The 25,100-nt window shown below is 43.7% G+C and overlaps 1 protein-coding gene across 1 annotated transcript; it reads right to left on the bottom strand.

The window, feature by feature from the left end:
* Positions 1–3,330: 3,330 nt before the first annotated feature.
* On the bottom strand, positions 3,331–21,444 carry MPZL1 (myelin protein zero-like 1; the record flags this gene model as incomplete). The annotated part of the gene is made up of 5 exons (XM_010012809.1): positions 3,331–3,780; positions 9,206–9,311; positions 12,589–12,721; positions 17,786–17,999; positions 21,284–21,444. Coding segments are annotated over 5 exons (716 nt in total), but the record flags the coding sequence as incomplete, so codon positions are not given.
* Positions 21,445–25,100: the final 3,656 nt, after the last annotated feature.

The raw sequence follows: 25,100 nt of genomic DNA, 5'->3' as shown, positions 1-25,100 counted from the left end.
ATTCCTGCAACGGGCAGAAGGTCACTTTTACCCACAAAAGACCGTTTCCTTCCCCTCAGCTGAGAAACTTATTTCAGATTGATCCCAGTCTTGTCTGCGTGATGAATAAAAGTCTGTTACATCACACAGACCTTCCCCAGCTCCACTGTCCAAGAGCAATGACCCACCTAAGTTTTAGTCATTTGGTACTGCCTCGAGAGAGGCTGCCTACTCCTCAGCTGAGCTGAGCAAGCTGTCAAACAGCACTTCTTTTTACAACAGAGGGTCATAAAACCAACTAGCACTACTATGACAGGACAAGGACAACACACTCAGTGCTCCTCCAAGTCCAAGCTGTTCCTCTTCACTGGCAAAGAACAGCATCGTAGAATTAGATGAGCAGTAGAGCAGAGTTAAACTTCTGGTCACATTAACATCAGGATATATGATGACCTTGTCTGACCTTAATCTTTGCTTGCTAGCCATCAAGGACATGGACGTCCTCTGTCTCCTGAGACTTTACTAAGTAAGCAAACTTAGCATCAGTCCCTTTCATCAGCACAGGTTATCATGATTAAACAAGCTAAGATAACATGAGAGACAGAAAGTTCCCAAGTGTTGTCTCACACTGCCTCAAGTTCTTTCGACTTCAGCCCAAAGAAGTGATTTAATAGCTGCATTGTTCATGTTTCCATGACCAAAAATAAAATAAAAATAAATATATATATTTAAAATTCAACAGCTTTGCACTAGAGAGGGATTTGGACTGATTTCTGCTATTCCTGAGGACAGGACTTCTGTTTCTTTTTAGAAAGATGTTCAACATCTTAAGAAAATACTTCCAAGTTAGTTCATTCTGCCTTCACAAAGAGGGTTCAGTCAGCCTTGCAAAAGCCTCCTCTTTATGGGCAGTATGTACACACCTGTAGCTAAACAAAAGCAATGAAAGGAGAGGTTTCCTAGAATTAGTTAGCACCATCCAGACCAGTGTCTCCTAAAGTTAGCACCAGATCAGCATGTTTCTCGAAGTCAGCACCAGGTAAGGACTCAGATTCTCCAGTATATTCCAGCAGCAAAAGGAACAAACATTAGTAGCAGACCACAGAGCCAAGGAGAGCCCTACCTTCCCATAGCAGCAAGTTTTTGATCGCTACATTAATCACATTTCTCCCTCTTGCTCTAAAATGTCTGGGGAGAAAGATGGTGATGCACAGGGATGAACACAGGCAGATCAAGATCAAGTTTCTCCATCAATCATGTCAAAAGCCTTCATTTCTCACTAAGTGTAAAACAAACGCTGGCAAGTAACAACTGGTAGATAAGGAAAGCAATAGCAGCAGGATTCATCCTGATCTTAATGAGGCTTCTAACAAAGGCAGGTTTTGTCAGGAAACAGTGCCTGATCCTGATGGAAGAATGTAGCATTGGCTTACCCAACTTAAGTCGGGGGAAAAAAAACCCAAAATGACACTGTACACAAAAATTAAAGTTGCACTGTGATAATTAAAGGATTATCTAACGTGGTTCTGAAAGGGTCTGCCATCAGCTTAAAACCGTATTTATACTTGATGTTACAGTGGAACATTGGCTCAAGTTTACAAATACCAAGCTAAGAGTATTGCAAACTCACTGAGGGACAGGAGTTCAAACCAAGTTTTCAACTGATAAATTGAAGATGAGGTCTGCAAAAGCCATAACATAACTTCAGCAGAGAGGAATCTGCAGACAATACAAAGCCAGGAGTTGTTGCTGGCATAGGAGAGGGTTGTGTTGCCATTCAGACAGGCTTGTACAGGCTGGAGAACTGGGCTAAGAGGAATTTCATGAAGTTCAAGAAGGAGAAGTGCCAAGTCCTGCACCTGCCGAGGAACAACCCCATGCACCAGTACCTGCTGGGGGCTGCCTGGCTGGCAGCTTTGCAGGAAAGGCCCTATGGAGATCCTGGTGGACACCAGGTTGAACACGAGCCAGCAGCGTGCCCTGCTGCAAAGAAGGCAAATGGTATCCGAGGCTGCATTAGGCAAGGTATTGAGAGCAAGTCAAGGGAGGTGACCCCTTCCCTTTATACCCCACTGGCAAGGCCATACCTGAGGCACTGTGTCCAGTCCTGGGTTCTCCAAAACAAGAGATACATGGATGTACTGCAGCAAGTTCAGTCCAGGGCCACAAAGATGACAAAAGGAATTGGGGCATCTTTCGTATCAGGAAAGGCTGAGAGAGCTGGGACTGTTCAGCCTGAAGAAGACAAGGCTTACGGGGGATCTTACCAGTGTGTTTAAATACTTGATGGGAGGGAATGAAGAGCACTACTCCTTTGAAAGGGACTGAACTAGGAAATGGGTTAGAATCAGAGAGAAAGGGTTCTGGTGGACCAAATGGAGTATTATTTGCAGCTACAAAAAGAAACAATACCACGTTAGGATGTACGAAACAGAAATCCTCTGAGAAGATCTCAGCCAGAATGCCCCTTCTCGCTTTGAGCATCAGATTTCAGGATACAAATGGGCCAGCTAAGGAAAGATCCTCTTCAGCACAAGAGGACAGGGATCCTTAGCAATCTGTAAGGAGTTTAATCTGGAAACAAGACGCTGGAAAATTATATTCAAGTAGTAGACTTGCAGAGAGGAAGGAAATAAACTGCCCTCCGCATCCTCTGTGCAAATATAGGTTACATAAAAACACACATTAAAAAGATTAAAAAGAGAGTGCAGCCCTAGATTTCCTCCAGAGGTCATTCAGACTTCACTACAAGGCTTTTAAGAACAGATAAAGCACCTCTAAGGAAGTGACAGTGGAGCCATGGGAAAGAGGTGAGGGTGTACAGATTCCTTGGAGCCCTTTTTCGCATACGAAGTAACAGAGCTTTGAGGAAGGAGCATTGAAATGTCCAACAGTCCGAGGCAACCACCTACAGCTACAGCTTCCTACCCCTTCAACTCAGTAGCTCGTGAGTTTTCACAGGTGAACTACCATTTCACAAAATTCATTGGATCAACATTATCCCTGTATCTTAAAGGACTGAGCTTGAATAGGTGGGCTCAATACAGAAGTAAACAGTTCTGTGACTTGTGTTACACAGGTCAGGTAGGCCTAAACGTTTCCTTCACTTACACTGCTAAGACATACATTTCGGATAGCTAGGAGTCACCATTTGGCTTACAAAACCAAGCAACAGTGTCTAGTTTATGTGAGAAGGCAGCTTGTACTGAGAATTTGACCACGGAAAGATGAATACCCTGTATGCATAAAGAGCTCTGAATATAAAGAAGATGTCTTCTTTATACTCACCTTAGCAAAAGAAATTAGGCCCTACAAGCAAAAGAAAATAAAAAGACTGTCCAGGTCAACCCAGACTCTTCAGCATCTTCCAGTTTCTCCATTAATAATCAAGATAAAAATATTTTTAAATTGTGATGCAAGTTTTCACTTTCTCTCTCGTCACACTAGATACAAAAAAAGAGAATATTGGCAATTTCTAAGCAAAATTCTTACCGCATTTCAACATGCAACATTGGTCTCACTTCTGTACGATTAAATAGACTATTTACACACAATACATATATATCTTTCCCTCTGTATGCACATGCATTGGTCCTAGCCTAGGCATCAAAGGCCACATGTGAGTTCTCTGGGTCAAATCTTGTTCAAGCAATTCCAGTCTGAATGTGTGTTCTCCTTTGGATAGCTTAGGATCTCATCTCAGTTCTTCCGAATGTCAGCATAGACCACAGACTCTGACTTGTTAATCTTGTCGCTGTGCTGTCCTCCGGAGTGATCTAACTGCGCATAAATGACTGGGCCCTGGGAACAGAATGAAAAAGCACAGTCAGTATTCTCACAACAGGCCATACTGCCCCTCGCTTCCGCAGGGGCTGCAGCAAGACCAAAGCTAAAGCAAGACCACAGAGCTTTTATGACTGCTAACAGCACTTTGAAGCAGGTGGAATGAATCCTCACCTCAAATGAACTCTAGTCTGTCACCTTTCTCCTCTCAGGAGCATGCCAAACAGCACTGCTGCCTCCCTTGAGCACTGCTGCAGCTGCTTGCTTCTCACAGAAAGCAAAATCTGGAATCCTTTGTTCTGAAAAGCAGCAATTCTTACATGCCATGGAGCAGACACACGGTTTAGTCAGATGCAGGCCAGATTTAATCGTTTTCAAGAGGAACTGTACTACAGATTTACCAGCAGACACCAGGGTATAATTCCCGTACTGCCACTCAAATCCTGTAAATCCCAGCACAGCTGTACCAAGAGGGAGAGAACAAACCTGCAGCCACCTTACACCACCAGTCACTGCCCAAGCAAGTGATGGCATCGAGACTGACACAGCAGTGAGCCAGAAAACACCAAAACATTGCAGCAATGCAGAACTCTTACCTGACTTCTGAGCCAAGCCAGGTAGTGAGCACCTCCACAGACACACTGGGCAAGCACGGCCACACTCCGTAACATTTGCTGGGGTGCAGTGGAGGTTATTCCAGCACCATCTTTCAGACATGCCAGTGCCTTCCTAAAACACCATGTCCTCCAAAACACAGCCCTCAGGAAAGCGAACTGCAGCTATTCGGGATGGGCTGAGGACAGGGCTGCAGCCTATAAAGAGTAGGTGCCCCAAGTGACACACATACAGCAGAAGGCTGCAACCACCTACCACGTAACCACAGCAGAGACCATACACCCTCATCCAGCAGGGAAAGGGACTGTCCTATTTGGGGGTAGGTGAGTGAGGAGATTACAAGGAGGGATCTTTCAGTTTGGTTGCAGCCTCTTTAGTGGTTCGGTATGCTGCCAAGTGAGAAAACACCTGTATGGAACCGACCCAGAAATCCTTCAATCTATCTTCCAGAGCAATTGGGGGCCAGAGATGAAAAAAGACCTTCTGTAGAGAAAATTAAGTCCTTGAAGGACCATAGGTACGCTTCTGCACAGCTATCTTCCCCCCAACACAATGGCAAAGCACGCGCCTCATCCATATCTTGTTCTCTTTCAGAACTAGTCTAAACTCAAATTTTCGTCCTTCCAGGTAAAGTATTTCCCAAGTGATAAAGAGGAAGGAGATGGATAAAAGGATGAAAACGTGCGAGCAGATGTAAACCACAGAATATAAATAATAGACTGAGAAAATGCTCAAAAGACATTGATGTCTTAGAAAATTCTGGGTTCCAAGGCTCATTAGAGCCACGTTTTTTTTCCCCTTTTCCTGCTGCTGGCCCTCATGTTGTTCTGGTCTCCAGCACTGTAGCAGGATTACATTACTAGTTCCAATTAGAGTGCAGTGTCTATATAAACTTGAAGGCAAAGTTACCCTAAGGTTTATTTGTAAGCAGTTCTGGAAGTCAAGGGTATGATAAATTCAGCTCAAAAGCACTTCCTCTCACTTGCAGGGGGGAGGGTACAACTGCGGAAAGTGCTCACTATGACATTTCAATTTTTGCTCCAATAATTCTGATGGGTCAGTTTTCTACCACAGGAGGATCACTCAGGATCAGTATCTTACCACTACTCATTTTATGCCAGGTCAAATGTAGACATCCTGCTGCAAGCAGCATGTCAGGTGGTGGTGGAGAGACTGACTGGTGCGATCACCCGATCCAAACCAAGCTATCATTATCTCAATGTGTTCACTACCAGCTAAATAAATAGATTGGCTAACACAGAGAAAAGGAGGACCAGTGATTTATTACAACGCTACATCTATTTGATTTGCTGCCACTGATTATAATCAGCAGCAGGACCATATATTTTTCCTGCGTTTGATACCTCCAGTGATTGAATCTTTGTCAAGAGTCTTTTCCACAAGCAAAAGCTCCAAAAAAAGTCTAAATGAGTCAGAACTTTCATCTCAATCCAAAAAAGCTCTTCCTGACTCTTCAGAACCAGAAAACAGACCAGCACTGCCATATAAACCCCAGCATTTCCCTAAGCCTTGCTATTTTTCCATTCAGAACTGAAGGGGAAAGAGTAGCAAGTGTACCGACACCTTGCTAAGGGTTTGTCAGCAGAGTCATGAACTGCAAGTGACAGCAGAGGAAAAGGAATTACCAAGTTAGAGCATCATGATCTAACAGTGGCCTATGGTATTTTCAGATTTTTCACATTCTGAAAGATGTTGCAGCTATCACAGTTTCCTGCTCCAGGAAGTGGATCTGAAATCTGAATCAAGATTCCTGGCACCATGAACTGCTCCTTCCCAGGGTCCTGGGGTCCAGTTCAAAGCCTGGAACAGAGCTTGAACATAGCCTGTTCAGGTATGCCTCAAGCCAGAAAGAGCAAAGTCAGAGACCTGTGCTTAAGTTCTAGTGTAGCTTTAGTGATCCCCACTTCTACACTGACAGACCGACTTGCTCTAGGATCTCCTAACACCGCACTGCTCTGTGCATCAGGAATGCACTTCTATGTAAGTTACACATGAAGATTACTGGTCCTTCAGCCTGCCCAGAAATGAATACTCAGCTAGTTTGCCTGCTGCAACCTAGATTATGAGCTAAACAAAGACACCCATGTGGAAAACACATACAGTTCTTCTCTTTGCTGGAAATGCCTCTCTTGCTCATCCAAGTAACAGTCACGGTAGAATATGACTCACTACAGAACGATGGCATGAAGAAGAAACACCACAAGCAGTTTTGACAGGACAGAACATACCTGCTGAGGAGGAAGCCACAGTGAAAACAAATGGAGTTGATTCAACCAGCTGAACATTCACAGAATCAGATACACACACTTTCAGCACTCTGGGGCACTCCAGAAAGCAAGGTCCACGCTTGAGAAACTTGCACCCAAAACACATAGGAAGTGCAGGCTCTAGTACACTTTCAGCTGAGAAGTGATGCGGACAAATACTTCATCACTGATTCTTTAACTGATACATAAATAACAAAATGATTAAAATTCACTTAATTAATTTAAATGCCACTCTTTGAGAGTGAACTGCTCTATGACTGTTTTTAACTTGCAGAGGCAGGTGGGTTTGTATTCACAATTCTTCTCCACCAGTGAAGCCTGAAGCATTCAGTCATTTCCTACACATCCTACCAAGTAAAAGGCTACAGGGAAGTCCACAGGCCTTTACTGTTTGACCACAGCTCTGACTGTGTGAACCACTGGTCTAAAACTGCCAGGCAACCCAAGACACGGAAGTGTGCCTGAATCAGCAATCCTCCTGCAATAGCTCCTGGGAACTGCCACCGATCTGAGTATCAGCATTTCACCTACATGACAGCTCAACAGCTTGAATACTACAACTAAGTTCTTCATTAATAAGAAATACCAGGTTTTACTTGTATGTGGTGCTAGATTTCAAATATGTTCATTTGCATGTTGCTATCACCCCTTTCAAAAGAAAAAACACCAAAAAACCAAAAAAAGCCCAACAAAACCCAAAAAACCCGCAATGGCTCTAAGTCAAAAATAAAAGTGTCATCAGCTGAAATTTAGTTTCCTCACTAATTCAAACAATCTGTTCAAAATCTGATCTACCCTGATTTTATTGTGGATCTTTCTAAAGAAAAGTAACTATGTTTACTCGCTGTTCTGTAAAGATGGGGCAAATGCTTAACACAAGCTAGAGAAACCACTTGCTGCTACAAATGTTTGCCAAGAAAAGAAAATCCAGACACAGCTCTCTTTGCCCGACAAAAGAGATTAAAAAAAACTAAAACCAAAAGCAAAATCCTAAACTAAAACTGAACAAAGCCATTGGCCATATTTCCTTCAGGAACTTACCTGCAGGAAGACGACTCTGACAAGGAACAAGCAGACTGAACTGACTACAGAAGGGCAAAACCACACTGATTCTGAGTTATCTGTATGAAGTTTAGATTTACTCTGACACGTTCTTTCCAGTACACTGAGACCCGGAACACTGTGGACATGGAAGGGTGAGGGCACGGAAAGTTTTCACATCAAAATGTCACACACAAGATAAAAAAGCATTTTTGCTTTCAAGATGCAAGTGCAGAACAGCAAAACTCTTCCTCCATGTAGCTCTCAGGCACTTGCATGTACTGCTTCGTACCGTGACAGTAATTACACAAAACAGCTTGGTCTTTTGACCTAGGGAAGTTGACTCCAACAGCTACTGCAACATACACCCCACACGTAACCCACACATAAGTGGGGGTTTCTGGGGGGGAATGGAAGGGGAAGGAGGAGGGATCACCCATCTCATTCACCCATTCTAGAAGCCCTTCCCATGAGGTAGAAAAGACAAGCTTTATCTAGGCCTTAGAGGCAGCCTGCTGCTACTAGACGCAGTAGCCCTGACTAGACTCCAGTCAAAATGTAAGCTACTTTTAAATCTTAAAACTTGAGTATATTGTCTTTAAGCTCAAAGAACAACCGTTCTCTCAAGTCAGTAGGAAGCTTTGTGGGCCTATGTGCTAAAACTCTGGAAATACTGCACCTGCCAAGAACAAGCTGCATTCCAAAACTGACTGGAAGCCCAATACAGCTAGGTCTTTGACTTCATCCAGCTCACTGTTAGCACTGTATTTTTTCCCTGCAGTGTTAATACATTAACACTCATCTCTATTATTTATTACTTTTTGGGGGTAGAAATTAAGAAACCAGCTATTAACTCTGATTTAGAAACCTGTCAGTTCACGCACTAGTCTGCAAATACTTGCTAAGGTGTGGCTAATCAAGAAAAAGTCTATTTTGGACTTGAGCTCACTCAGGATCCATACCTCCACAGGAAAACTGCTGGGAATACACAAAACAGAGGTGAGAAACAGCTTACAAATAAGGAAATCCTGCACACTATTAACAGGTAATCATATATTGTGAGGAATCCCTGTCTGACTCACATTCTCTCCCCTGCGAGTTAATTTCCCAGGGGATGTCAAGTCTGGATTCTTATCTACCACCTTCTTCCTTCAAAGTCAGCAAAACTTTGCTAACAGCAAGCACAAGAGCAAGTGTGGCCATTTCAAACCCACAAAAGCTGGGTGGCTCAGCAGAAGAAAGCTCTCAGCAGCAAGAGCCATATTCAGACTGATCACTGCTGATCACTGTCTGCACTGCGCTGGTTCATCTCCTCGCGAAGGAAGCAGATGCCACAGAGCATGCACCTTCACAGCGATGAGGCAGCAAGTGAACCTCCTCCCCACTACAACCCTAGAGGCAACTTTATGGGGTGACTGCACATCCAGTAGCTAACGGCATCTCTGCATTAAAGAGCTACCCCACTGCCCACTCCTCCTCCTTGCCAGGGAGCAGTTTACCTGGTGTGATCTGGCGGGCACACTGTTTACCAGACCCTCTGTGTCGGAGGGCGACTTCTGCGGAGCCTGCTTAACCGGTGACATCAAGCTCTCAGATGTACTGCAGCTGACGAGGTGGCAGAGCAGAGTTTGCACGACAATGTTCAAGAGGCACACAAAAGAAACAAAAGGAAAAAAAAGGAACAAAAACAAAACACGAGTGATGGGTGGATGAATGGGGCACATAATGCCAAAGCAAAAATGAACACAATGGATTCTGAAATAAACACACACAATTCTCCATCTCTCCCCAGACAGTTCTCTAGCCTTCCTCCAGAGTCCCACTGGTAAGCAACATGAAGGAACAACACAGGACAGCAGCTCCTCCAACCCGCCTGTTCCCTAGATATTCCCATTAAAACCCAAACCAATGTCTAAACCCACGTGTTTTCTTCACTGAGGCTTCAGTGGTGAACAGCAATTATTTTCTAACTATAAGCTAAATAGCCCCAGTCACTGAGGCAAGTGTTACACGAGTGCTACAGTTAGAAGTGAGCACTTGCCAGAACCACCAGCTCTCCACACTTCCTACCAAACTCTGCATTAGTTTCCTTGGTTTTGGTCAGGCTACGATCCCGAAATAATTCTGCCCACTCACAACAGACACTAGTATCTGGAGCTTTAAGAATCACACATTATGACATTTAAGCTAGGTGCCCTCACAGAGCTACGTGGATATGTCATCAGGCAAATCTCGGTTTTCAAACAAGAACACTGTCCTGTGGTGAGAACCAACATCCCTAAAAGAAGTTTGCCAGTTTTCACTCTCTGATCACTTTTTTCTTGCCTGCTTAAAGCAGGACTGAAAACAAACCTTTAACAGACAGATAAATGAATACTGCAGAGCTAAGTATATCAGCAAATGCCCTTAAACTTAATGTTAGTAGCTTCTGGGCAACACAGTAATACGTCTCTAAACGCTAGGTTTACCTCTCTGTACCCAAGCACCCAGGACACAAAACAAGCCACCTCCTTGACAGCACACACAGGAGTTCCCTTTGGTACCACAACCCTCTGACCACTGGGCATCTTTTTCCCCAATCTTTGTAGACAGATGGTGAACAAAGCAAGTACAGGAACAAACAAAGACAGAGACATTTAGCAGACCACCTCCTCACAGGGCAATCACTTTTTATCCTTTGGTAAGTCTAACCATAAAAGACTCAGCTCCAGCTTAGATGCAGCAGTAAGGAGAAAAAGATATATTGCCCTGGCCTTCATGGCAAGGGGGCTTCTACTGCCTCAGGGACAAAGCAGCCCTTCTGTTACCAAAATGATGTAACTATTAACAGTTTGCTTTATTCATAAAATTCCTCAGATCTATACCATCTAAAAGGCATAATTCAGGTTTGAGCAATTAATGCATTTAGATCATTGCAAGTTTTCAAGCACCTGAGCTGTCTGGGCCAGAGGAACACTTACAGGGAATTTACTTCTATTTTGACACAGAAAGGGCTCTGAATTTCCTGCGCTTAAGCCTAGTTCACTGTTGGAAGAGATGGAGGGATACCATCCAGGATAAGCAGCAATTCCACCCCACTTAGACATGAGACAATGAAACCCAAGCACCCAGTGAAATGCACCATCCCTTTGCCAACAGACTCCAGCACAAATTACAGTGAAGTTATGTTAGTAGAGAGCTAGCTGGTTAGTCAGCAAAGGAAGAAGAAATGTGTACACATACGCACAGGTATTAACAGCAACCACCAACTTGATTAGTTACCATAGTGTCTAGTGGGACTGGAAGAGAAGACCCAGCCCTGCTACATTCCCAATCTGGCGTCTATATCAGGATCTCTGTAAGAAGAGGAAGGTAAGCAGGATCCGATCCCAGCACACCAAGGCAGAAAGAAAAAAACAAAAACAAAAACACACCAAAGTCAGAGAATGAATGGAAACTGCGGCCATGCAGGGGTTCCAGATGCCACGCAGTGCCCCAGCCCACCTCAGTTCAAGGCAGAATGGTTATCCAAGAGTAAGTGCATCTCACCGCCACCACCGCCACACACTGGGTTAGCATCATGTAGAAGACAGTCTGTAAGTTTGGAGGGGGTCACAGCACACTTGGTTTCTCTTTACACGTCATGCACGGTCAGTGAAAGCAGTATTTAAACCTCAGCAATTACTTTCCCCAAGTAGTTAAATCTACTACAGGAAATTACAGTGCGTAAACTACTGCTCCCTGCTCAGCACCAGCATGTGTCCTTCAGCAGGCAGACAATGGAGAGCAGGTCACTGGGAACAAGGCAAGGGGACCACCTCACGCACACTGCTGGTGCATGACACTGCAGGCTTCTTTCCAATTCTTAGGGGAGGGACACATGCAGAAAGGGAAAACCAGGCTTTCCACACAATTTGGAGCACACACAGCCACCTTTGCTATATTTAGCCTTACCACTGGGCAATAGCCAATTCACTCTCTCTAAGCTCTCCAACTGGGAAAAGGACAGGGCAAAGTTTAATTCAGAAATCCCCACAAGTTTATTTTTGAGTTATTTTCTTTTATCCCACAGGCAACCCAAGGAGTATTGGTTGGTGAAAGAACAGAAGAAAGTTAGAAGTTTGGGGGTTGTTTCTAAGACTACATACATAATTTTCATTCTTCCTTATAGAAGCAAATTACCAGCTAATTAGAGAGGAGAAAAAAGGAAGTGCCTCCCTGACCAGCACCAAGCTCCCTCACCACAGGACTAGAGTCTGCCTGTGGTAGTTCTCGTAGCTTTTTCATATGCCCAGTCAAAGACCTGTGCACTTCACTTTGGAGTTATCCTAACACTAAAAACCTTGCAGGGATGGTAAGAGTTAATAAAAAACAGGCAGTGAATGAGAATGGATGCAGAGTGGCTACTCCTTCCTCACTTTGAATTGTGGTGATGAATGGGGTTTTGGCAAGTATACTACAGGCTCAGGAGCCAGACACTGGTAACTGAAAAATTCCAGTCTCCATCTCAACACGGAACATTCCTTAAAAGCATTCCACGTGTGGCACCTTTCCTTTGGGAGTGGGGGAGCAGGGGAAGTAGGGGTGCGGGGAAGGGAAAGGAAACAGACCAGAGCTCGGGGATCTTAGATTAAGTGTTCTTAGGGTGTATATGCTTGTGGCTGGGGATTAACTCCAACATTTAGTGATTTTCTGGTGCAACTCATGATCAGTGGGTCTTTTCAAGCATAGTACAAGGATAATCACTGAAGGCAGATGACCAGTGTCCCGCATGCCCATACTCTATCTCTAGACATGGTTGCCAAGACTTGGCTTGAAACAACTCCTCCTCCCCTCCAAGCCCTCCCTCTGATCCTGCTGATGTTCCTCACATTACCCACAGGTGAGGAGGGAGATCTCTTACCCAGAGTATCGTTTTTTAGAGTTGTTCTTTCTGATGATAAGACACACGACAATAGAGATGAGCGGTGAGAGACCTGTAACCGTACCGATGACTATCCCTGCCACCATGGCAATGGGGAACGCAGGCAGGCTGTCTGGGGAGAGAAGGGAGAAAACATTCAACTCTTCCGTGTTCCCTGATCAACAGAAGCACAAACCACAAATGCTCTTGACCTTGGATTTGTTTAGAGCAGAAGGCACTAATGTAACATCCAGGAATTATAACATGCAGCCTAAGTGGCAGTGATAGCAGGCAGCCAGCAGGATAATGTATGAACAGAGCACACACCAAGAGTGTTCTTAATGTCACTGTCCTTCAGAAAAGAGTTTATACTCAACCAAGAATTTTTACGTGTCAGGAAACACAAGTGACAATGAGGACAACCCGGTCTCATTTTGTATCTGAAGGGGAAAGAAGAAAGTTACGTTCATCTGGCAATTCCCAGCAAACTCAACAGGAGAAGACAAGCACACTTCAAAGCAGATTTGAACACGGTGCATTTCTAACCAACTAAGAATGCTGAAAGCTGGGTGTTCTCTGGGTAGCATGCAGCAGACAGCCTAGTTACTACCCATGATCACTCTTAAGAGTATTTATACAAGATTCTGGTTTCTCAAAAACATCTCTATACATTTTTATAGAGTCATTCTTTCCCCTCTTAAGTTAGGATCACGGTATGATACTACGAATATGCTTACAGGAACACAGCATTGCTTTACTCACGTTTTCCCTAATACAATATTGGAGGAGGGTAGGCCAAGAAAGAGCAGCCAGAAATCAGAGCAGTCAATCAGAGAATGAGTATAAGAGACTTACAAGATAAAGAACACTCAGACTACCATTGTAGCTCTTCCCAGTATGAAACGGAGTCCCTCCCTTCCCCCTGCATTGTGTTTAATGACATCTTACGTAGGAAAAAATCTTTCTCAGATATCTGCATCTGACCATCACAGAATCTCCGAGGTTGAAAAGGACATCTTGAAATTGTCTAGTCCAAGCCCCTGCTCAAGCAGGGTCAGCTAGCACAGTTTGCTCAATAATCTGTCCAGTTTGGTTTTTACTGTCTTCAAGGATGGGAGACTCTTTGGGCAACCTATTCAAGCCTTCAATCACAGTAAAAATGCGTTTTCTTAAGTTAAGACAGAATTTCTTGTGTTTCAGTTTCCACCCACTGTCTCTTGTTCTGTCACTAGGCATCACTGAAGAGCCTGGTTCAGTCATCTTTAGATCCTATCAACATACATAAATACCTGGTGAGAGCATCCCCCTGTGTCTTTCTTCTCTTCTGCAGGCTAGGCAACCCCAGATCTCTCAGCTGCTCTTCACAGGAAAGGTGGTCTAGTCCCTTAATCATCTTAGTTGCCCTTTGCTGGACTTGTTCCAGCATGAACCACAGACCATACTTACACATTGCAGTCTGTAGATGTCCTGGGTTCAGCTATAGTAGTCATTTTTTTCTCCTTCTTAGTAGCTGGTGCAGTGCTGTGGTTTTGACTTTCAGTCTGGGAACAACACTGGTAACACCGATGTTTTTAGCTGTTGCTCAGTAATGTTTACTCTGACCAAGGACTTTCTCAGTCTCATGCTTTGCCAGAGAGGAGGGGAAGCCAGGAGGAAGCAGAGGCAGGACACCTGACCCAAACTGGCCAAAGGGCTATTCCACACCACAGCACGTCATGCCCAGTATAGAAACTGGGGGGAGTCACCCAGAAGGCCCAGATCGCTGCTCGGGTCGGGCTGGGTATCGGTCGGCGGGTGGTGAGCAATTGTGTCCTCTATCCTTGTTATTTCCCTTATCATTATTATTGGTAGCAGCAGTGGTTTGTATTATACCTTAGTTACTGGAGTGCTGTTATCTCAACTCGTGGGAGTTACATTCCTTCGATTCTCCTCCCCATCCCTCCAGGAGCGGGGGGAGGAAGGAAGAGGAGGGGGAGTGAGCGAGCGGCTGCGTGGTTCCAAGTTGCCAGCTGGGCTTAAACCACGACAGTAGACCAAGCCCATCTGACATACTTCTTTCGGAGGAAGAAGCACAACATCGTACCGTGAAGCACGGGCCATCATACTAAGATAAATAACTGGGCTCACGTTTAGTCTTGTTCGAGTTCAGTGACTTACAGGAGAAGAGCTACCTGTTTTCTAGCTGTTTCACTGATCATACCATCACCTGGCCAAATAACACATCAACAGCTTTCCTAGCTCTCCAGTGTTAAATACAGTTCGTTACAACATCTAATTCTTACTAAGAAATTAAAGATGAAGACATGAGTTTCACAGTTTAGAGGAAGACAACCCAGGACCTTTTGGCAGTCATCCGAAAGGTTTTAGAAAGATCCATCTGCTGTTAAAGAAGAGCATTTTACAAATGGTAATACTTTTCAGGTACCTGAGGCTGAGATTGGTTTTGAGCCACATGCAAAGATAAATAAATATATTCTGAGGCATATAAGAAGTAAGAGTTCCCTAGTTTCTGTGCTTTTTCACCTTCCCGAGTGCAGGAACAAGTGTCTGCAAAAGCATCAAAACAGACAGGCATCTCTGTTCGCAGACCAGATGTTGCCTTGCACACAAGAAAAAAACACGCACACTTTTCAGTGCAAGAAAGCACGCAGCAATCCAAAACTATACTGCAGAGTGCCTATAGTTTTGTGCTGAAAGAGAGATATTAAAAATCTGATAGCTTTGTCATTTGACTCAGGGTTCTTTTAAGTTGGTCAATTTTGAGTCAAGGACAGCAGTTATGTTCTGTTGACAGAGGTTTTCAAGACTGCGTAAGAAATGCAACTGTTTGCAAGTGAAGCTAGAGTCCGGCTTTATTGCCTCTCAGAACATGGTCTAACAGAGCATGGTCCAAAAGAGCATATAGAAAAGTTCCACAACACAATTCCACAGCCACATAGTTCAGCTGAAGAATGCCTCTTCCTCCCCACGTACTTCCACAGTTACACTAATTTCTCGTAAGTATTTGCAGAGCAGCCAATGACTTCATTGTAACAGATGATCCCAGCTAGATAACCAAACACCAGCTCTGAAAGCTAACATTTAAGTTAACAGCTTAATCCAGGCCAAAAATTCAGCCTTTCAAAGAACACTTTTCACTAAGCATCACCATAATTCAAAGCAACTTCCATTTTCACTAAAGTGTGTTAGTACCAGTTCTATGAAATAGTCAGAAAACTGCAGGTTTCCATTGCTGCTAAGTACAAAGATTTTCATACAACAATGCTAATTTTTTCCCCCCAGGAGACTTTAAAGACGGATTCCCTCCAGATAACACAGGCTGTCCTGAACCTAGTAAGTAGCTTCCTATTGCAAGTAGGGGCAGCCTATATGTAACGTAAGGTCTTCGAACTCCCTACGAATTTCTGTCATTTAAGGTTTGAACAGTAGCACTTTTCAGATTCAAAAGCACCACTGAAAGAACAGTCTTGCTTCTCATCCCTGCCAGTAGGATTCTCCCAGTGTAGCTGTTTGTGCAAACACTAGGTAGATACTGCAGTGCACATCAGCTGAGTTAACTTGGCTTGGCGATTTTAAACAGTTAACCCGGAACTTACTAAGGCTAACGAAGCATCTATGAATAATTTAAAAGCATAAAGCATGTATGTGCCTTGGAACAGTTCACAACACCAGATACACGATTCAGAACAATTAAGTGCATTTACAGTAAAAGGAAAAAAAATGGAAAAAACTGCACCAGAGTCAGCATGTATTTATTTCAACCAAAAAAAAGTCTCCATCTCAGTTCAGGGTGAGTTACAACCTATTACAAGAGCAGTGCTTTCGGGTAAAGTGAGAATGCAAGACAGCATTACAGCTATCGCTTGAAAACCTGTTTTCGAGGTCTTCCTAAGAATTTGAAGACATTTGTTGCAGCATTTTTCTAATGACGAGAAGTATTGCCAAATACATGGTTCCCACTGAGATTCTCTTGTCCCGATGCTCCACCTATGGGGAATCCAGCATGCAAATCTGTTGGAAAATATCACCTGAATTAGTGTACTGAAGTCAGTCTTCATCTGCTTAACCTGGGTTAATATCTGAAGAGGCTTTGCCAAGACAGCCTGACTGCCAAACCAACAGTTGCTTTACTACTTCCTCATGGAGACTATCAGTACATTGTAAAAAAATAAACTGACCTATTTTATACAGACTTCAAACTTCCAAGAAACAAAAAGTTCTAAGTGATGGACCTCTGGAGGTCCACCCAACTCAAATTGCTCTGTGAACAGAAGAGTTAGATATAGACCTTGCCTGCACAAGTACGTGGAATGACCTCATGAGCAAAGATACACACCTGATAGAGCAGCAGTATAATACTAATCAGACCATACACGTAGGTATCTTCCCATACATATATAAACAGAATAGCTGCATCAGCACTGCCATTCATTAATTCAACATTTACTGTTCTCCTTCGTAATTATAAATTCGGCACTCTGATCACTGTAAGAACCATTTCATTGTAGGAACAGTCACACTTTGGCTGACCTCCAGCTTAGCTAGAACAATCAAGTGTTTTGGATGGCCAAGGGAAATAAAGAGCCAAATTGATATACAGAATAGAAGTGCTCTTGAACTGTGATCATCGTTACCAAATGCTAACCAGAACCCTTAAATGACTAAAAGAAGCCAGCCCTTGCAGATCCATACCATGGATACTGTAAGAACATCCAAGTAAGAGACCAACTACAACATCCAACACAAACACCTTTCCATGGAAGACAGTAGCATTTCACTGTCAGTACGTGCTTGGTCCAGATTATTAGTTTCTTTTTCCAGTGGATGGTTTCCAAAAAGAAAAGTCCTGCCCCTTTCTCTCCTTGTTCCCCAGACTTCAAAGGTCACCCTAACCCTTGACACAGAAAAAGAATTCATAGGACTCTGAAATGAGAAGACAGGTTTTCATTAAGGCTTCCACCAGCTTTTGCTAATACTTGTTAAATGCACAGGAATTAGAGGATACAGAGGAAAAGGGTATGACATTCAGTTTTTTAATCAGCTGAGAGACTATCAGTTTGATTATTAGGACCTGGAATAAAGGAATTAAGAAGATAGTTGTTCCCTCCAGGCTACTCCCCACCAACAAGAAAAGTGATACAGACACAGAGTGGGGGGAAAGGAAGGGGAAGGGGAAAAAATCATATAGGGTGAATACCTTTCTCCACAACTCTAACTCGGATTTCTCCTGGCTTGACAACAATGTCAGGTGGGTTCTTGACATCACAAATATAAGTGCCGTTGTCCCGGAACTGCATGTTTGATATACTGATAGAAGCATCTTTCTTGTTAAGATCTCCAGCCCACGTGATCCTGTCTTTAAATGGTATGTCCTTTCCAGGGTATGGCTTCCCATTAAAGTAATAGAAAAACTGCAGTCAAGTGAAAGGAGAGAGAAAAACAATCTAGTTAGAGATGACCAAGCTACCATGCTTCTCACACTCCTGCAGCATTCTCCCAGAATCCACTGTACTGTACACAGCCAGTATCTGAGGGTTTCTTTTTCCTCCTGCCTCACCACTTCAGTCTGGCTTGCTGCCTCTTCATCACACAACCATGCTATGGCTTGTATCTCAATCACAATACCACAGCAGACTGCAGCTTTCAGTTTTCTGTTGTTTTTTTCTCTGTGGTTGTATCGTTTGGGGTTTTTTCCCCCTGTTTTGGGGGATACAGGGTTTCATAGACAAGGAGGTGGGGGAAAGAGAAAAAGGCTGGTAACCTGGAAATAACTAAAGGATAAAACAGTTTTGGATCACACCCAACTGTCTTATAGGTACAGGAAGCCTTCTGCATCCTAGTAGGAAAAGGATACCAAGTTTCCCATCTCATATTTTCCTGTGTGTTACTTGCAACTACAGCACAGCTAAGCTAACATGCAATACCCTCCTTCTCTCCGACCCCCAAAAAAATCCCATGAGTAATTTAAAGCATACCTAGCTGTTTCCAGCCCTTCACAGCAATTAAATGTAACTGTTTCCTAGTTTTTAGGTGACTAAGTTGTACACTGGCCCTGCACTGCCTAGACATGACCAAAAATCCTTGAAGAATGAACCTGTTTAGCACAGTCTAAGGAGAAATTGCGTATTTCCTCCCTATTCCTGGCCAAAATTGGAATTTACAGCAGTGGAATTAAATAGGACTTCTACAGGACAACTCTGCTTTCAAAGGTACAGGATGTTTGAACACTGGCCATAATGCTAAGAGAGGGATCAGGGCTGTATTGCAGGAGCACATTCATTCTTCATTTCACATTCTGAAAGAGAGTAAGTCAAACAACTCAACCAAGAATCAACTTGAACTCTCTTCAGTTCAGTCTCCAGAGCATGGTTAAAGAAATTCAAGACAATATTCCAGGTTCCTCTTTCTACAACCTTCTTTGCAGTCTCTCTGCCACAGAACAGACAGGCTACAAACTAGTCCTCTTTCCATTCAAGTCACCTCCCATCTCTTTTCCTGTTCCTACCCTTGATCTGAGGCTTGTCACTCCAACATCCTCTCTCTCAGACCTGCACTCTGATTATCACACCTGATCATTATGAAGCACAAATCTTATCCAGATCAGGTATGTGCTGCAGTCAATCTGACACTTACTTGTTGTCTACAGGCAACCATAAATCCAATAAACCATCTCATCTGGTAGGAAGTCTGCTAGCACACAGGCATCTGTCAACATTGGGGAGGAAATCTGCATCGCTCTGCAGCATTTCCAGCTGGATTATGAATTTAAGCACAGAGGCGCTGCATTACCACACCCGTGTGCATGAGGGGAGTCATCCAACTGGAAGTCTACAAAAGGCAAGAGGCAGATTCCTCAGCTTTCTAGGTGTCCTCACCTGGGGGAGGAGAAATCACAAAGCAAAATACATCCTGTAACACAAGCCTAGTGACTCAAGCCGCTCCATGTGTCTGACTAAGTGATTTAACCTGAGGCTTCTTTTGAAACCTAAAAGCTGATGGGTTTAGACTGGTTTAAGCTGACTGTGAAACTCTGTTATCATCAGATGTTTCATTCATGCAGAGATGTCTCTATAACCGGGCATGTGGAAGGGGACAAGCTTTCAGTCAGGTCAGCCTCACCACATGGCCACAAGATTGACAGTGCTGATTCTAAAGAGGCTCAGGACCACCCTTTTCCAAAGACGCATGGACTTAGCTCAGACATAAACTGATCATGAGATTAATCTTTCAAATTAATACCCACCAAGCCATTTTAACCTGGGTTCAGTTAGAAAAGAAAAAAGAAGAATAAAAATCTTCCCTCTATACCTCCCCCAGGCCTTCAAAAGAAACAGGATATTAACATCAGATCATGATGGGTCACTTCTGCACAATGATAATTCTCTATTCTCTCTGTTGTGCTGATAACTACATCCAGGTAGAATGTCTAAATTGACTTCACCTCAAAAAAAAAAAAAGTTTATGTCCCGAAGTTATATTTCTACAATAAGGGGTTTGGACAGTGATGTGGAAGGGAAAGGGCAAAACATGATACATGGTGGATATTTCTATGGGGAGCAGAAAACATACAAACAGATGGCTTCTTTTCACCCATCCTGTTCAACACTGGCAGGAAATATGCCCTAATTCCTTAAGCTTTTACCCAGCTACTGCTTTGGCTCCCCACAGAGAAGAGATCCCTTTTCAAAACTAAGTATTTATCCACCAGGAGTTCAGACACTGATTTTCAGAGCAATATATATTGAGCAAGAGGCTGTTTTGTATTATCTCTGTCCTGAGCATTGAAGGGCTCCTAGAGTTTAAGTGATCTCATTGGAGACAATCACTAACAGGCTGAGCAACCTGCTGTCCCCACATCTTCCCTGCTGCCCAGGAGTCCCTTGTTCTGCTTCCTCTAAATTCTCACTCAGGGCAAAAAATAAGAGGGAAGCAGAAGTGTCAGAGAGCTCAGACTCAGAAGCACACAGCTTATGTGGAAGAGGAAGAAGACAGCTAACAACCTACCAAAGCCACTTCTTTGAAGGTCTACACACAAAGGATCTGAGCACACTTGGGCTCAACATACAGGAAATGAGTGATGGCAATTATTATTACCTTAAGTTGCTTGCCAGTCTGGTCTTTTACTTGCCAAATAACTAAAATACAAAGATGTAACTGCCTACTAAATTGAGCAATTCAACTCTCTTCAGAAACCAGGAAGACTGGTCTCATTTAAAACCCTTTCATATAGAGGCTATCCAGTACACAAGGACAAAATAAGGAACATGCACAACACACAATGTAACACTGTAATAGTGGTAACTCAAATTCTGTGGCCATTATCATTCAGTGCACAGCTCCACGACTAACTTCAACTGCAAGCGGATATAGAACTTATAAAAAGATTCTTAGCTGCTCATCTACTTCATACATACTCCTACCACACCAACACCCCCCTCCTCTAACTAACAAAAGCACTAGCATTTTTACAGCCACTGCACACTCCAGTCTTTGCAGAGATCTTTGCCTATGGCAATACTTAAACTTACTCAAACAACTCTAAAAAATCCCCCGTAAAATCCCAGTGCTGGAAACAAGACACGCGGAAGGATGCTCCAATCCATACTGCCTTGCTCCTCAGAAACAGCTAGAAGACCTCTGCACCTCTTATCACAACCTCCCATCCCAGGTTTCTTCCCCTACAGCCATTCCTTACTGATATACGAGTTGCTGCTCCTTCTGGTTGAAAGCTCCAAGAAACAGATGCTGCGCTGCTGATCACTTCCACAGATGTAAACGTGCATGGAAGCTTTGCGTCTGTCCCATTCTCCACAAATATCTCCTCCGGTGTGTTCACCTCTACTGCTGACACTTTGACTGCATGGGAAAGGTAAAGAGAAGAAAGAAGGAGAACAAGCGGCATCAGTGTTGTTTCATGAATCAGGAAGTTCATATCACATTCCCTGTAAGGTGAAAAGAGAAGAGACATCAACAACTCCTACATCAAGTGCGTGCACACACACTGCACTATACCTCCAATACAAACAAGTATAGAGCAGGCCATCTATATTATCTGTTACAGGATGTTTTCCATCCACAGATGTTTCCTCTACAACAGTTTGTGGAAGTCAATTCTATGGTGCAAAGGACGAGTTTAAAAACTCTTTCCTAGCAGCTGCCAGCAAACATTGTAATAAATAAGCCCCTCTGGAGGAACTAACATCTTGGACCCAGCTATTACTCAGTTTCCTCTCTGGCTCACATCTTGTTTCCCTTGTCCAGTTTTTCTCAGCTGTAGGTAGAACAAAAGCCCAGCCCAGAAAGCTGAGGTATAAACCTCTCTGGGTCCTGGCTACACCATCTGCTTCTGCTCTCTGGCATGCGTTAAGGTCTTCAAGTGCAAGACCTCATAAATAACAAATCAACTATAGGTCAGAAGCATGAGTAATTTGATTTTTTTTATACCATGAGGCTTATGCATGGTCAAAACAGCAAGCAGACCACAAGCACCCCCAAATGTAAAGTGATCAAGGTTAATATTGTGCTTGTACTCATAGTTTTCCTACAGAGTAAGTGAAATTCAGAGTGATTCAGAAAATCTGTTGAACATATTCATTATTTGGCACCTTTTAAACTGTAAAGACACTATCCCTTATCCAGACTTAAGCAAAGATACATCTGTACATTCGTTGTAGTTTATGTTAAGAAACAAAGGGTGATCTGGTAACATCACAAAAGAGTGTCTTTCAGTGTTTGTGTCACATCCATGTGAAAGCAAAACCATTGTAAAATCACTGCGAGTGGGTGCACGTGTGACATGTGCAACTCAAATGTAAGATTTGATTTGTATTAAACCATGCTTTTCTGCTTTTGATCACATTATTCTGTGTTTCTGGGCTACAGTATCTGAAATTCAGAGGGTTTCCTCCCTGATCAGAAGAGGAAAGCAAACCTTCCTGCTTCTTCAGGATCTTAGCTGATTTATTTCTCACCTTTGAATAAACTAGCTCTGGAAGAAGGCAAACTGAAGAGAAAGATTCCAGACAAAGACAGTTTAAAAAAAAAAAAAAAAAAAAAAAAAAAAATAAAAAAAAAAAAAAATTTCAAAAAAACCAAAGCCCCCCCACCCCCCCCCCCCCAACAAACCAAATAAGAAAAATCCAGCTACGTTAGTCCTTAAATCATGGGGTTTTATGTGGAGTAGTAGGAGATACCAGTTCAGCAGCCTCCAGAAGTCAGACATCAAACTTCTTTCAAGTGATAGGGCCATCCTAAGGTGTAGATTTGTATTAAACCAGGTTATTTTATTGGAGCTTAAAATTAAGGAAAGCCTAGACTCTGTCGGGAACTTGAGAAACCGTCTTTTACATATGCAACTTTAAGCCTCATTTCCCAAGAAAACAGAGCTCACATGAGCTGCGCCACTTCCTCTTCTTTCTCCCTGACCCAACACTACCAAGCCTGTTGGGCAATCCCAGCTGACCGGCTGCAGCATGGGAACACAAACAGCAGGCAGCGGAAGCAGGCCTTGCAATACAGACCACCAGTGAGCTCTGGAAGCTGTAGTTCAGTCAACGAAATAGCCCAACACTGAAAGGGATGAAAACGTGCTGGCCATCGGGTACACCCAACAGCCACTGTGTGCGCCTCTTTGTAGGAACTGCTGTCTCTCACCCAACCACCATGGCAAGCCAGGGGAAGGAAAAGCACATGCTGAGGGGATATGGAATGAGCATGTAAGCACTGCAAGGGTGGGAGAATTAAGCATACCAGTTTAATTTTAATAACCAAAGCCAGAAGAAACCACCATTCATTCATTTTGCCATTCAGAGTCCACGCTGTTCACCTCTCAAACTCACTAACTCCTCAGTCCCGCCAGGTTAGCCCTGATCCCCCGCACTCCCCTGTCATCACGGCTCTCACTTCGAATGAGTGAAAGAGGAACAGCACCCTAAGAGGAGGGGGATTTTCATCAAGGAGTCGTATCAGAGCTTCCTTTTTCTTGTACGTACTCTGACCACGGGCCAAAGAATATTCTTTTGTGAAGTAATTAACAAATATTTATTCGGAACAAACAAAGGCTTCTAGCAATTCAATGAACTGAACTCTGAAAAACTGAAGCTTTATGTATTTTTTCCAGCTAATGGAGTAGAGAAGAAAAAAAAAACCACCCCATTGTTTGAGTCCAAGCCACAGAACAAGCTTCCCTTTCAAGCATAAAACAAGCAAGATGCCCTCAGCATTTGTGTAGGAGGAAAAGAGTCTGCATAGACATTGTCTGCTTGTACGTGGTACGGAGAACTCCTTGCCACACACAAGTAGTGGGTAGCACAGATCTGCTTAAAGAAGTCACTGTTCTTTCTAGCAACCCGTGAGAGAACGGTAGTGAAGCAAAAGGGAAAAAATCCAACTTTTCCCTAGAGCCTGGGAAGGCAGGAACCACGTAATCTTGTACGGACAGTTCCAGCAAGTTTAAGTTTCACTATGCCCTATTGTTGTCTCAACTTCATATTTTTCTTCGCTCATTCTCTCATCCCAGCCTAAAAAAAAAATCCCTCATTTTATTTGCTCTTTCAGAGTGTACTCCTTAAAAAATAAAATTTCCCCTCTCTCTCGTCCTACACCATGAGACATAAGTAGATCAGAGCTAGTCAGCATGAGTTCATCAAAGGGAAATAATGCTTAACCAACCTAACTGCCTTCCACCATGGCTGGAGAGATGAGGGAATGTTGTCCACCTGGACTTTAGCAAGGCTCTTGACACTGTCTCCCATGACATCCTCATCGGCAAGCTCAGAAAGCACAGTCTAGACAAGTGGACAGTGAGGTAGATAGAGAACTGGCTGAATGGCAGGTCTCAGAGGGTTGTGGTCAGTGGCACAGAGTCTAGTTGGAGACCTGTAACTAGCGGTGTCCCCCCAGGGGTCAATACTGGGTCCAGTATTGTTTCTCATCAATGACTTGGATGAAGGGACAGAGTGCCTCTCAGCAAGTCTGCCGACAATACACAACTGTGGCTGACACCCAGAGTGCTGTGCTGTCATTCGGAAGGATGCAGTCAGGCTGGACTGATGGACAGAGAAGAACCTTACAACAAAGGCAACTGCAGGGTCCTGCACCTGGGAAGGAATAACCCCATGCACGAGTACAGGCTGAGGGCTGACCTGCTGGAAAGCAGCTCTGCAGAGGAGGACCCAGGGGTCCTGGTGGACAAAGTGTCCATGAGCCAGCAATGTGCCCTTGTGGCCAAGAAAGACAACGGTATCCTGGGCTGCATTAGGAAGAGCAGTGCCAGCAGGTTGAGGGAGGTAATCCTCCCCTCTACTCAGCCCTGGCGAGGCCTCAACTCAACTACTGTGTCCAGTTCTGGGCTCTCCAGTCCAAGAGAGATATGGAACTCCTGGAGCAAGTCTAGGAATGATCACTAGAATGATTAAGGGTCTAGAGCACCTCTCATGTGAGGAAAGGCTGAAGGAGCTGGGCCTGTTCAGCCTAGAGAAGAAAAGGCTCAGGGGGATCTGATCAATGCATGT

The sequence above is a fragment of the Nestor notabilis genome, unplaced genomic scaffold (assembly GCF_000696875.1).
Source record: "Nestor notabilis isolate BGI_N333 unplaced genomic scaffold, ASM69687v1 scaffold1764, whole genome shotgun sequence".
NCBI lineage: Eukaryota > Metazoa > Chordata > Aves > Psittaciformes > Psittacidae > Nestor > Nestor notabilis.
Note: the sequence above shows the minus strand (reverse complement) of the source record. Positions and strands in the feature narration are given on the sequence as shown.